The sequence below is a fragment of the Vanellus vanellus genome (assembly GCF_965231255.1).
Source record: "Vanellus vanellus genome assembly, contig: HAP1_SCAFFOLD_66, whole genome shotgun sequence".
Lineage (NCBI taxonomy): Eukaryota > Metazoa > Chordata > Aves > Charadriiformes > Charadriidae > Vanellus > Vanellus vanellus.
This window is the reverse complement of record NW_028128221.1, coordinates 275,579-289,270: the sequence shown is the minus strand read 5'-3', so window position 1 is coordinate 289,270 and position 13,692 is coordinate 275,579. Positions and strand designations below refer to the sequence as shown.

Genomic DNA, 13,692 nt, shown 5'->3' with positions numbered 1-13,692 from the left:
CCTGTGAGCTGCAGAGATTTCTCTTTGGTTTTTGATGTTGTCCTTGGATGGGGTTTGGTTGGTTGTTTTTCACACAACACTTTGCAGTAGAGGACAAAAACGTGGTGTCGCAGCCCCCGGGGTCGGCGCTGCCACTGCCACCTCCCCCCCCCAGCTCCTGTCCCTCCTCTTGCCCCGCAGCTGTTCCCACTTTCCTTGCTTGGTTTGGTTGGTTTTTTTTCCTTTCTACCTTTCTTTTTTAATATGTTTTCGCTTCCCCCTTTTTTCTCTTTTACCCCTTTTTTCTTTTGACCTTTTTTGCTTTTTCCCCCTTTTTCCCCCCCTTTTTTTCTTTTTCTCTTTTTTCTTTTCCCACTTTTTTTTTCCTCCTTTCCCTTTTTTTTTTTTCCCCCTTTTCTCTTTTTAAACATTTCTCAAGCTTTCTCCTGAAGGAACGGCCCCTGGCTCTCCGCTAGCAGAAGGAGCCTACGGAAGAGCTCTGGCACTGACATGGGCAGGAACACCCACAAGTGAGAACTGGATAGACAAAAGGCTCCTCAATGATGACACTGGGGCAGCCCGACCTTAGAAGCAGCAGAGGAGCAGAGCCACCCAGAGCCACCCAGAGAACAGGAAGGGCTATTCAGGGCCTTATTGTCTGCGCGAAGTAACCATCTGCTGAGAACCGGTCTGGCGGCTCAGAGCTCAGCCACAGCAGCACTCTTGAGCCAAAGGGGAAAAGTACACCGGCAGGAAGACTGGGAGCCTTCCTCCACAACAACCCACAGATCATGACCAGAGTGGTGCCTATTCCCAGCCTACACTAATGAATACGTACGCCTTTGCATCAGAAAGGAACGCTTGCTTTACCAGCCCCTGGGCGAGTTGGGAGCCATCCCCCTTGCACCCAGCGCTGCAATAAACATGCTGCTTTGTAACTCGCCCCGAGTTGGGGAGTTTCTTTCCGCACGTCAGCACCCCTGGGATTGCTTTCCTTCTCCCGCCTCGCACTCGCTCGACATGGTTTTTTCCAACTCAGTCTTTTTTATTAAAAAAATTAATAAAAAAATGCTCCAACTCTCAGTTTTACAAGGCACACAAAATCTCTAAAAGGGAAACACAAGCGTGAGGTGCTGAGGTACCAAAACCTGCCCCTGTTAGTCCAACTAAAGGGACAGCGTCGGGAGGCGACGGAGGAGGAAGGGGGAGGCTGTGGGATGGAGAGAGCCCTCCCCGTACCCCTCAGCTGCGCATCCTCGCAGCGCCGCGGGAATGGGGGGCTGTGTGTCTGGGCGGGTCTTTGGTTTGCTCCCCTGACCTGCTGGGGGTGGTGGAGGAGGTTGGAGGGGGTTGTCCGGCAGTGGGGTTACATTCATCAGGCGGTGCTGGGCGGCACGACAGGAGCATCACTTGCTGTGCTGCGAGGCCGGGGCTCCCGGAGCGTGTTTCTGCTCCTGCTGCTTCACCTGCTGGACCATTTCCCTCATCTTGCACTGTGCAGTCTTGGGGAGGAGAAGGGAAAAGCAAGAGTTGGGGGTCAGGGCACTGTTTCTCCCACCACCACCCACCCCTGAGCCCCCACCGAGCATCTCGCCGCTCCCAACTTTTCACCCCGGACAAGCCCTAATTAATTTCAGGTTTCTGGGTTTTTTTAACTTGTGCTTCCTCCATCGCTCCTTGAGAGAGGCTCAATTTTTTGGGGGGGGGCCGCCATCCCGCTCGAGTGGACAGGAGACAAGGTTATGGAAGATGAACCCAGGTGGGATGCGGGTGGCTTTGCCCGCACCGAGGAGTCCATTCACAATGTCCTCACGTCCAGCAGCATCAAAATCATGGTACCCAGCAAAGAGCTCCCCTGGCGCTGAGGGAGGCCAAGCCAGGCTGGCAGCACAGTGCTGACCACAGGGACGCTCTCAACTTGGCCCTTACTGTCCCCCACACCCACAGCCCCCACCCAGCGCACCTTGAACTGAGCCTCGGGCGGCCCTGTGATGATGACCATGCGCTCGCTGCCCTTGGGACCTTCTGCCGGTGCAATCTGGGGAAGTATGGGGGAGAAGGAGCGTGAGTGCAGCCACCGCTTCAGCAAGACCTTCCCTCGGTGGCATGTCCCCCCACAACGCAGGGCAATCCCCCCATGCAGGAGCATCCCCTCCCACCCGAGCCGGGCTCCTAACCAGGGTGCTGCAGGCCTGGCCTTCTACTAAACACAGGCGGGAGAGGTGGGCCCATGCCAACGGGTACAGGAGAGCTGGGGAGAGACTTTTTACAAGGGCATGGGGTGACAGGACGAGGCGGAGTGCCTTCAAAGTGGAAGAGGGGAGATTTAGAGGAGATAACAGGAAGAAATTTTTCACTGTGAGGGTGATGAATCACTGCCCCAGCTTGCCCAGAGAAGCTGTGGCTGCCCTAGCCCTGGAGGTGTTCAAGGCCAGGTTGGACGGGGCTTGGAGCAACCTGGGCTGGGGGGAGGTGTCCCTGAACAGGGCAGGGGGGTGGGACTCCATGATCTTCAAGGTCCCTTCCAACCTCAACCGTTCTGTGATAAGTTGGGGAGCAAAACTGCTCCCCGCACACTCCCATTCCCTGACCTCGGCAGTGCAGAGGGGAAACTGAGGCACGAAGCGCAGGACCAGCCCCGCAGCGCCTTCCTCACCTTGATGGAGGCACCCGCAAACCGCACCAGCTGCTTGATGTGCTGCCCCTTCTTCCCGATGATGGCCCCCACCGCCTGCGTCCCGATGAACACGTTCACAACCTCTTGCTCCGGAAGCTGCGGGGGCATGGAAGAGTGAGAGGGTCAGGGCACCAGCTGGACAGGGGACAAAGGAGGTGGCTGTCCCCATCCCACCATCCCATGGTAGTGGTTGCCCACTCTCCCAAGGTGCCCCAGCAAAGATCTCCTGGAGAGGGGACACAGGCACCTAAAGGGTGCTGATGTGGGAAGGCGCTGGCTGGGGGAGCTCCGCCGAGAGCTGGCTGAGAGCTCCGCCGAGGAGCTCTATGGTGGGAGAGAAAATGAGGGTCAGTGATGGCCCCAGCATGCCAGACCCTTCCCGGCCACCCCCAGACCCACGCACAGCAGCAAGATACCACCATAAGCCCGGCAGGGACACGGGGACAACCCTTCAGGCCCTCAACCCCCCCCTCACAGAGCGTGGGTGCATCTGAGCTGCATCCAGCGCCATAGGGCTGGGAGGCAGACGGGGGCTCCCAGTTACCCCCACTCCCCCCACGCTGCCACCTTGCCGCCCGTGTCCCGCATCTGCAGGGGAAAACCACGACACAACTCTCTCCTGCTCTGCATTCCAGCAAGTGCAACCGGATGCTACCTGCAAACCACCACTGCTCAGCTGGAGGACGAGCAGACCCGGCTCCCCTGCCCAGCCTGGACGCCGCTCTCGCTCCCAGCCCTGGAAAAAAAGCCTCTCCAGGACGGGGCTGCAGCAACAGCCGCACATTTCCACCCCACAGGAAACAGCTCGTTAACGAGGGGCGAGCACCGCATTTCAAAGCCCCCTTAGGAGCAAGGCAGCGCCCCAAGAGCCAGCCCAACCCCCCAGCACACAGCTCAGCACTCACCACACGCTCGCCGGCCCCCGCAGCAGCGGCTCGAGCGGGGCTGCCCGCGGCCGGCGGTTGGGCGCCGCTCCGTCACAGCCGCTCACCATGGTGGAACGCCGAACGCAGTCCGCGTCCTTCCAGTCGCGCCGCAGCCATGGCGCAGCCGGATGCGGCTACCGGAGCTCCGCGCCAGAGGGGCGCAAAGCGCCGTGCGAGCGCGGAGGAAAGGGCTCGGTAAGCCCGGGATTGGCATTCCCTCACCCACCGCGGGCAGAGGAGGCAGGAGGGGGCGCGCGAGAGCCCGCGCCGCCGGCCGCTGTCGCTCGCCTCAGGCCTGCGGGACGCCGAAAGGCTTCTCCGCTCTCCGAGGGGCCCCTCCGCTCTCTGGGAGGCTTCTGGGGGGCCCCTCCGTCTCTGGAGGGCTTCTGGGGGGCCCCTCCGGCCTCCGTGGGGGCCTCTCCCCGAAGGCCTCTTCCCCTCCTCCGGGCACTCCCCGGCCTCCCGGCGCCCAGCTGCCAGCCGGGGCCCGGCTCGGGGCTTCCGGAGAAGGGCAAGCGCCTCCCCCAGACAGAGCAGGGCCGGGCGGGACGGCGCCGGCCCGGCCCCACCGCAGGGCAGGGGCAGAAGCGGGCCGGGCGGCCGCTAACGGCTCCCTCAGGCAGAGCACAGACGGCGGCGCGCCTGCGCGCGCGCACCCACCGCCCCGCCCCTCTCTCCCCCCTCAGCCGCCCCTCCACTAATGGCTGCGGGGGGCCCTCGGCGCCCTCCTCGCCGCCCCGGGACCCGCCGCCGCGCAAGAGGCCGCCCCCCAGGGCAGCGAGCCGCCCCGCCGCCTCAGGGCCGCCCCCGGGCATCGCCCCGGCGCCCACTCCCCCCCCATCTCCCCGGCCAGAAGCAATGCTATCAGCAGGGGTCGGGGGCATAACAGTTCAAGAGAAATTCCTTTGTGTAAGAAAGACCAAAGAGTTCTTCAAAGGATCCGGCTGTCCTGACATTTGGGGGGGCAAAGAGAGGAAAAAACCCACCTCGGACCAACCTGTGTGCTCCATTCCCAAAGGACAAAGTGATTGAAGTGGGTGTATGCCCGAGTTGCTTTCCCACCTTTTATGTCCTGTCCTCCTTAGACTTTTCTTTGCAACTCAGTGTAGGGATTTCCGAAACGAACTTAATTTGTTGGCGATAGGAAGAAAGGTAAAATGTTGGGAAGCATTAACGGAATGAGCCAAAGAGGCCTAATGTGCTGCAGCGGGATCATTAGCTCTCTGCGAGCGGTCGTTGGCTGGGAGAGGTTGGGGGGTGTTGAGGAGGGCTGCAGTTAGGTGTATGTGCCTGAGATGATCCCAGGGGCGCTTGGAGGGGGAGACCTTTGGGATAGGAAAAGTAACTTGGGAAGTTTGGGCCCTGTGAAGGGAAGTCAGCCTGCTGGGAGCTTCCCTAGGGTTGCAAAACACTGTTGTGTGTGTTCTTTCCTCAGCGTTTGCATAGTTGTGGATGATGATGATGACGAGACTCCGCTGAAAAAGCAAAAATCAGGTATCGCGCATTACACAAGTACTGAATATGCCCGATTTTTCTGAGGTTTCGTGTCCCTTGGAAAAGTCTGGCTTTTGTGCTCTGGCATTGTTCCTGAAACGGTGGCTTTTCAAGCTGTTGGCTTCTTGCCTTGTGGCTCTCTATGCCTATAGCCAATGGCTTGAGGGTGTCCGGTAGGGCTTAGCCCTATAGATGACGGACGTTCTCTGCGGTGACTGTGGCAGGGCCCAATACTTTTACTGCCAGCAGGAGATAGCCCAGGTCTCTGGCGCTGAGCCCGCGCCTGTCAGCAGAGAGTATCTTAAATCCAAGCTGTGTGCTCCCTCCTGTCTGTATTCGCAATGTACCTCTGTTGGTTTTCTATCCTGTTCTTATACGGCCTGTCTTTGTTTTTTAGATTATTCCATCTCTGAGCAGAAAGAGAAAGTTGACGTTTCTGCAGTGCTGCAGTTGCCGACCAAGGCAACCAAACGCCCGGCGGCTTCCGTCAGCGAAGATGCTGCCGGCACAGAGTCTGCGGAAGAGGTTAGCGAGGGCTTTGAAATGTTAGGGTCTGTGCAAGGTGCGAGAGCAAGCGGCTCTCCCTACTGCATCTTGAGGTTGAGCCTGCTCTGAGCCTGTACAGCAGTAGGTGGTTCTTTTGCATTTCTAGCAGGCAGCTATGATGTGGGCTGGGTTTGCCTTACTCAAGCCTGCGTCCTCTGCTCCGGCACTGGCAGCTGCGGGAGGAGCAAACTGTTTGTTGTCTTCCAGATACTTGAGAATGGTTCAAGTTTATAGTTTTAGTGTGTTTGCAAACTGTTATTCTCTTTCTCAAGCTTGTGGTTAAGGAATCAATATACACTACCTGACAAGAAAAACTGCATACTTGCTCTGGATAAACCACTTTCTGCTCATTATCCACCAGTCCAGGAGAGCGTTCCTGTAGGACTTTGGCTCTGTAAAAATGAGCCACCTTGACTGCCTAGTTTGGTTCAAAGGTGTAGTGCAGTTTTTCTTATTGCCCCATGGGATTAGAGGGCTAAGAGACTGTCGGGCTCTAGTTCTTCGTTCCTGAGAGAGTCGTTAACTCTTATTTGTACAAAATATATTTCTCAAGGGCCGAACTATCACCCTTTGGAATGTTTAGAAGCCGACTGAGTGATAACTCAGTGACAAGACTGTATTCTTTTAATTGCTGCACATATGAGAGCCTGTATTCAAAATTTAAAGCGTACCTGTCAAAGGTCCTGCCAAGATTTGCCGCCTTCTGCAATCTGAACCAGCAAGTCATGGTCCCCAAGTCATAGTAGAGCTGACTAAGCCTCAGGAAGTGTGTTTGCTGGGATTCACACTCAGGTTACACTCACGCTGGTGCTTTTTTGTTGTTTTCTTTTAAGCCTGGGTCCACTTCTTTAGAGCCTTCCACTAAAAGACCACGATTTTCGTCACTCGATGTAGCCGTGCTGCAAATTGGTAAGGCTGACATCAAGTTATACGACTTGTTTCATTTTCACCCTACCTTGTGTACTGTCCAAGTCTACCCCTAGGGTTCTGTAGGGATTATGGCAGGCACGGGACGAGGCAGCATCTGGGAATACTTGAGCGTGACCTCTGTTTCTTACCCGCATCCTTGCATTGCTTCTGGAGTGGAGCCGGGCGTCGATCTGGTCGTCTCGGTACCAGAGCTGCCTTGGATGCAGTCCTTCCGTTCTGATAGGTCCACTGTTAGCTTGCCAGAAGCAAATTGTTTTCAATGCTCCTTTTAGGTAGTAGATCCTGAGGAGCCTTTTGTATTTCAGGTTTCGGCTGGCAATACCTTGTGCGCGCAACTTGCTGCAGTTGCCGGTGTGAAAACCTGAAAATGTCCTAAAGTGACATAACACAAATCATATGATGATGTGAGAGAGAAAATGACAATTTATCTTTGGTGAAGCTCGTTACTGTAAACTCATAAACCTCTTCAGTTTCCTTTTATACTTACCCATGCCTTACGCTCTTCTCTCGTAGGTCAAATGCCGTGTGGGACCCATGCTCGCTTGACTAAGGAACCACTCTCTCGTCCTGACAAGACAATTCCCCGTCTGAGGTAAAAATCCTTCCGTTTTCTTTGACTTCTTCCCCGAAAGGTTTACTGCCTATGGTAAGGGAGGTCGTCAGCTGCTTCCCCCCCGAAGAACCAATATTAAACTTTTTCTTTAAATCCAGCTACTTAATTGACACAGGAGATTAGCTAGAGATTAAAGGTCTGCGGTAAGAGGAAGCGTTGAACTTGAGAGGAGGCTGAGGACACAATCAACAGCGTATCTTGAAGGCAGTTGTTGTGATTTTCACTTTTACTTCTCTCTACTTCCCCATTAGCCAGTTGAAGACAGCAGGTCTTCATCTGAAAGTCATAAACATCTCGTGTCTGTCTCCATCGTCATCGGTGTACGTGCTTGACAAAGCAGGTGGTGGTGGAGGTGCACATTGGAATGTTCTCTTGATACCGTTTCTTTTGCCGTTGATGTTTTGAGCACAAGCCGGAAGGGCAAACAGAGCATCAAAGCTGCTCCAGACAGCTTCTTACCACTGAGGCCACCAGTTAAGGAGTGCGCTGCGCCAGAATCCGCCACTGCAGATGAAAATCCATACCATGAAAATGATACAGAAGAGAGTTTCTCATGTAATTTTGGGTGCACTGAGTTTAAGCGCACTGCATTTGAGAGCAGGTCAAGACTCTGCTGTCGGCGTCTCATCTGCCAGTCGTTGCTTATTGTGGTTTGGCTCATATTTTGGAGCAGATCTGGAGCCTGAGAAAGAGATTCCTTTCAGAGGAAGCTAAACCAGAGAAGTTCCTGGGGAAGGTGTCTAATGCACTCCAACCGCTACTGAGCATATAGTCCCTGAGGTCAGAGCAGGGCAGGTCTGAAGTAAAATGTCCCAGCAGTGTGGATGCTGTGGACATTGCCATTCTCAGCGTCAGCATAATCTTTAACAAATAGATTGAGCAGAATTGGTCAGGGCTGGTTGAAATGAACGCTGTCTTGTCCCACAGAGTAAAGTGGCCTCCTCAGGTTAATGCAGATATTTGTCGGATGTGCAAAGAATATTTTGTTCTTCTTAAAGAAAAACCCCAAAAGCCAGCGTGAATTGGTACGCACTGATAACAAATGCCCCCCGTATAAAAATTGTGATTCTCCTCTGTTGTTTGTTTCCTGCCCCAAAGTGTTCAAGCCTCCTCCAAGGAACCAGTGGCGACTGTGAGTCACCGGGAAGAACCAAAATACGGAGGAGACGTCTATCCACGTGCAACACTCAGGACCGGTGAGTATCCCCATGATTCCAATCCGTTCCACTTTGTAGGTAGACGTCAAATCCGAATAGGGCATTTCTTACACACTCGCAGATGACGTTCCGAGTTCAAAGTGCTTGCCAGAATTCGAACTTCCTGACCATACCGTCATCCTTCAAAGTTTTTCCTTTTTTTTTATTTATCACTCAGAAATGGAGAGCTGTGTACATCTGATGGTGATTGAAAGTCGACTTCTTGTTTTCTTACTACTGCTTTTCTGTGCAGGTGTCGAATGTATAGATGTTTGCTGCCCGCAGCGGTCGCAGAGAGGTGATACGATCAGGTAGAGTCTCTTCTAATGATGCTTCTTGTTCCTTTTGGCTCTGCGCGTGTATCTCTTTCAGCCGCTGGTAGAGTCTCGAAGATGACCAACGGTCTTTGATCGTCTCAGTGCTGTGAAAGAGAAGTAGCTAGCTTGCGGCTCCGGAATTGCTTGCAAGCCAGTTGCATCTCCAACACAAGCGAGAGCCGTGCTGCGTGACAAAGAGGGTTGTGCTGGTGTGGTGTTTGCTGTGGGAAGAAAGCCAGTAAGGGTGCGAGTGGTGGCCGTCCCAAGTTGCCCTTGGATGTGCAGAATCCGTTTTTGTTTGTGAGTCGTTCTGCCGAGCCATCAATGAGCTGACATTTCACTTCTTTCACTTGGAAACCCGCATCCTAAGCAGAAGGATTAGAGAGCTTGTAAAGCCTGGTGGGACTTGAGGCAGTTTTGGGGACTTTGTAAGTCCCAAAGGATGCCTGGGGTTTGCCTAGGAGGGGGAAAAAGGCAGCGTGCAGTTGGGTTTGAGAGGCCAGCGGCCTCATTGGTATTGGCTGTCTGAGCTGGCAGGACTGTGAGTTGCGACGGCTTTGCGGTCTTTATGGAAACAGGCCTTGGTTTCCCGAAGCTCACTCTGTTTGGGTGCAAGTCTAGTTGCAGATGTTCCTGTTATACCTTGCAGTAGAACACCCAGCATGCAGTGTTTATCAGCAGCAGATCACAAAGCACTCGACAGAGGAAGTGCTGGTTGCTTCCCTGTTTTCCAAATAATGCAACTGATAAAGAGAAGGAAAAGGAGTCTTGTACAAGTAGATGGGAAAAAAAAACCAAACTTCCAAAGCTCCCAGCTCTTCATTCTATCCCAGTCTTGCTGCTAAGAAAGACCGGTGCTGGAAGTTGAGGCGATATTGTCACATGTTGATGTGTGCAACCGGGGCTAGTCAGAATAGGCCTTGCAAAAGCCTTTCTTGTCCAGAGGGTGAATTCTTGAGAATTCCATGGGACAGGACGGATATAGAGCTCACTTCTCTCTCTCCCTCTCCTGGCAGGTACTGCACACCAGAAGAAAACTCTGCGGAAGAGGAAGGAGCAGTGAAAGAAACCATCGCAGGGGTAAGCTTGTGTTATTCCCAAGGAAAATAGAGCTCTTTGTGGTCAGAAACTTCAACAAATCTGTGCTTGATTGCTAGCTTAACGTCCGTTTGTCTAACAGAGGCAGCGTGGCACAGAAATCTTAGAAGATGCCTTATTCCGAGGACACCCTACACCTGTTCCGTCCAAAAAGTCAGCCAGCCTCGATGTGGAGGAAAAGAAAGTGCCAAGATTGGGAAAAACAGCGGAACGCTTTCCTCCGCTCACAGAGGTACCGTAGGCGACAGTCTGTGAGACAAAAGAGAAGGTTGTGGCAGAGCTGCAAGGAAGTCCTCTTCTTCTCAGTGGTTCTTAAGGCGCTTTGAAATCTGAAGAACTTGCATTGAACCTGTTAGCGAGTGGCTGTGGTTGTGGCTTCACAGTGCGAGGGTCAGCACTAAAGCTGCTTTGAAGGATTTTGTGTGCTCCCCGCGCTCCTTCAGTTGTGCTGCCCTAAGGGTTTGTGGGCCTTCTGTTAGCGGGACGGCTGCCTCAGTTTCCCCCTTTGCCGTTCCCTTTGAACGTTCTTTCAGGCTCCTGACTTAGCTGCCTCGGTACGGAGGATGCCCGCTGGGGTTGGCTTAAACCTGGGTATTGCGAGGGCCGCAGCAGCACCTGGGAAAGGGGGTTGCCAGAGTTGTGTTCCATTTTCAGCTGCTTGAGCGTGTTTGCTAAGTTGACGGGTTTTATCCCCACGTCCTTGGTGAAAAGAAACGGCAGCAAGCCTGGGCTGTGAAGTTCAAAGTTAGGATGCTGAAACCAACCAAGCAAGGCAAAAGCGCTATCGCTCACTGAGGCAGGAAACCGTCGAAGGCAGTTGCTCTGTCACCTGAGCTGAATTTACAGGCCGTGTTTCAGTGGAAAGCTGCCCCCAGGTCAGCGTGCTCCATGCGCTGTTTCACAAGTCCTTCCCCATTTAATTGTTCCTTTCAGGCCATGGAGAGAGAGGTCAGTGCCGCATTTGGCAAAGGTGAGCCAGATGAGATCATGAGCAGTGCCTTCAAACTAAAGGTCACTCGCGAAGACATCCACACGCTCAGGAACCTTTGCTGGCTAAACGATGAGGTAAAACCAGCTGCAGCACAGGGCTAGTCTCACTCAGCCTTTATTGAAAAATACCCTTCCGCCCTGTACAGAAGTCGCGTCAACGTTCTTTGACGACCTCCGCTGCAGAGCCTAGAAATCTCTGTACACTTCTTATTTGAGGTGTTGAAGGGTCGAGCGTTTCGGGAAGTTCCGTTACTTCTTGTATGACGCAGCTTCCCGGAGTTCGTCCGGGTTATTGGCGTGGGTGGCAGGTGTTTTGATCAAACTGCCGATGTAGCCCCGTGTGAAATCCTGGGAACAAAAGCCTCCAGCTGAGGCTGGAGTTCTCTGCGCTGCGTGCTTAAGGGTGGCCAGAACAGAGGTGGTGCTGTATTTTTCGTTGGGGAAGGCAGCGTCTTATTTTGACACCTCACGTTTCCTCTTTATGGTGCAGGTCGTTAATTTCTACATGAGTCTGGTGATGGAAAGAGGGAAGAAGGAAGGCTATCCAGCAGTCCACGCGTTTAGTACTTTCTTTTATCCAAAACTAATATCTGGGGGCTACGAGTCGGTCAGAAGGTGGACCAAGAGTGTCGATGTCTTTAAGCAGGACATCCTCTTCGTGCCTGTGAACTCGCGAGCACACTGGACACTAGCCGTGAGTCCCACGGGCTTTTCCTTTAGAATTGGACGGGGAGCAAAAACTGGCAAGAGAAGTCATGTAGGTGTTGGGGGGTGTGCGGCACAAGGTTGTGCTTTGCCTAACGGTCACCTTTTAATAACAGGTCATAGATCTGAGGAAGAACACGATCACGTACTTGGACTCGCTTGGGCAGAAAGGGGACAAGATTTGTCAGACTTTGCTGTAAGTAACCGCTCCGTCACTGCTTTTCTGGTGTGAATGAGGAGAGGGGTTTTAGATTTAGTCCCTGTAAGGCGACTGCCAGTTTTCACGTGGCTTGTAGATAACCAAGCAGGAATCTTGGAGTTGCTTGCTGCGACTTGTCTGGCATCGACTGCTTATCTGCTGTCACAGCGTCCCCTGCACCCAGGGTCTGGGGTGCCTGGATTCTGCCACCTTCCCGTGAGAGGCACAGCCAGATACGCCATAGCCCCGTGGCACACGTGTGCCGACTTTGTTAGTTCTTGACCATTAGCTCACAGCCTCTCCCCGTGTTTGTAAGTTTCAGATTGGGATTTTTCCTCAAAATCAGCCTTAAATCAGCTGCAGTGAGGATCCTCTGACATTTTACCGTCCTGCCGTCCGTCTTCCTGTGATCCTTCAGCTGCTTTATTTTGTTGTTGGCCTAAATTACAGAGATGAAAAGGGATTTTTTTTTTTCCTTTTGTTTTAACCAGCCAATACCTGCAAAAAGAAAGCTGGGAAAAAAGACAGCTGGAGCTGGATGTTTCAGAGTGGACTCTTCACAGCATGGAGCCACGTGTACGTGAGCACCCCTTGGGTCTGAAATGGGAACTGTAAGTGCTTCTTTGGGGCCCAGATCCTGGCACGTGGCAAAGAAAGGGCTGAGCTGATGTTTCTCGAGGAGTTGATAGTAAAAAGCAGTCCCTAAAGACTGGATTTAAGAAAGGTCACTTAAGAAAGAGGCGGTGCGAACCTTGAGACACTTCGCAGGGGGGAGGGCTGCTGCGCCTTCTGGGCCTGCCAAAAATTTGGATCGTAGTGTCCGAGTCCGGGAGGCAGAGGGGAGGGATGGTGAGCAGTGAACTGGGTCTGTTCCTCGTGGGCGGGAGTGGGTATCGGGGATTAGGCAAGTAGGGTCAGGAGTGTGCGGTGAGCGCAGTGTCGGTGTGGGTAATGTGCGCTGCTTCCAAGTTGCTTTTCTTTTGAGACAGAGGGAAATCCTCCATCTTCTTTGCATTCCTTAGGAGATCCCTCAGCAGCTGAATGGAAGCGACTGCGGCGTCTTTATGTGTAAATACGCAGATTACATCGCCAGAGAGAAACCGTTCAACTTTAGCCAGGTGAGTGAAGGTCATAAACCCCTCCAAGCCCCTCTCGCCCAGGGACAGGAGCCAGGGAGGTTAGGCAGCAGCTCTTCATTGTGTCCGGGGCAGGGGCTGAGGTTTCGTACCCCGTTTCGGTGCGTAGTTGCTGGGATCAGAACTTCCAAGTGGCCTGGGCAGGGCAGAGCTGTGGTTCTCCATCCCCGCCTTTGGGAGCTGCTGCCGGTGAGATTCCTCTTGGGCAAGATACTGCTGCCAGCGGGTTTGGCATATCTGGGCTCGGTATCTTTTGGAGAAATGGCTTCTACCCTTTGACCAGTCAAGACACCGCTTCTTTTTCTTGATTTCGTTTTAGACGGGTCTTTTATTAGCGTGCTTGTAAGCTGTCGCGCGGTCAAGTCAATCTGGTTTTGTCGGGTTGTCGTGTCACCCTCTTAGGAACCGCGTGGGGTGTTGTACCCAAACGGTTGACAGTTCCTAAAGGGAACTTCCTATTAAGGACTCCGCTGGGCGTTTATGCGTGTTTGCCACCTCTTTCTACCGTGACGTCATTATTTAATTTCTCTTTTCTTTCTCTTCTCTTTTCAGACTCACATGCCATACTTCCGGAAGAAGATGGTGTGGGAGATAATCCACCAACAGCTGCTGTGACACGTGGACTCTTAGAGCTCTTCTTTTGATTACGTTTCTTCGACCTTAGTTACTTTTCTTAGGCCTTTAGTTAGTTTTCTTAGACCTTTAGTTACATTTCTTAGACGAATTTTCCTCTTTAGGTTATGAAGTAGAAGTTAAGATGGTTTATTCCCCCCACCTCCCTTATTTTGGAGACAGTAACTCTGGGGTTTTGGTACACAAGTTTTCCTCTTTAGCTTATGAAGGAGAAGTTAAGATGGTTTGTTCCCCCCACCTCCCTTATTTTGGA

General features: G+C 53.1%; 1 protein-coding gene across 1 annotated transcript in view; it reads left to right on the top strand.

The window, feature by feature from the left end:
- The window catches only part of LOC309684660 (sentrin-specific protease 2-like), a gene marked incomplete at both ends in the record, with an annotated part of 49,849 nt that extends 36,428 nt beyond the window's left edge, over positions 1 to 13,421 (top strand). The window contains 6 exons of the mRNA XM_082500527.1: positions 10,710 to 10,841; positions 11,257 to 11,460; positions 11,588 to 11,667; positions 12,162 to 12,246; positions 12,693 to 12,788; positions 13,359 to 13,421. Coding sequence (XP_082356653.1) covers positions 10,710 to 10,841; positions 11,257 to 11,460; positions 11,588 to 11,667; positions 12,162 to 12,246; positions 12,693 to 12,788; positions 13,359 to 13,421 — 660 coding nt within the window. The remainder of the gene's footprint in view (positions 1 to 10,709; positions 10,842 to 11,256; positions 11,461 to 11,587; positions 11,668 to 12,161; positions 12,247 to 12,692; positions 12,789 to 13,358) is intronic.
- Positions 13,422 to 13,692: the final 271 nt, after the last annotated feature.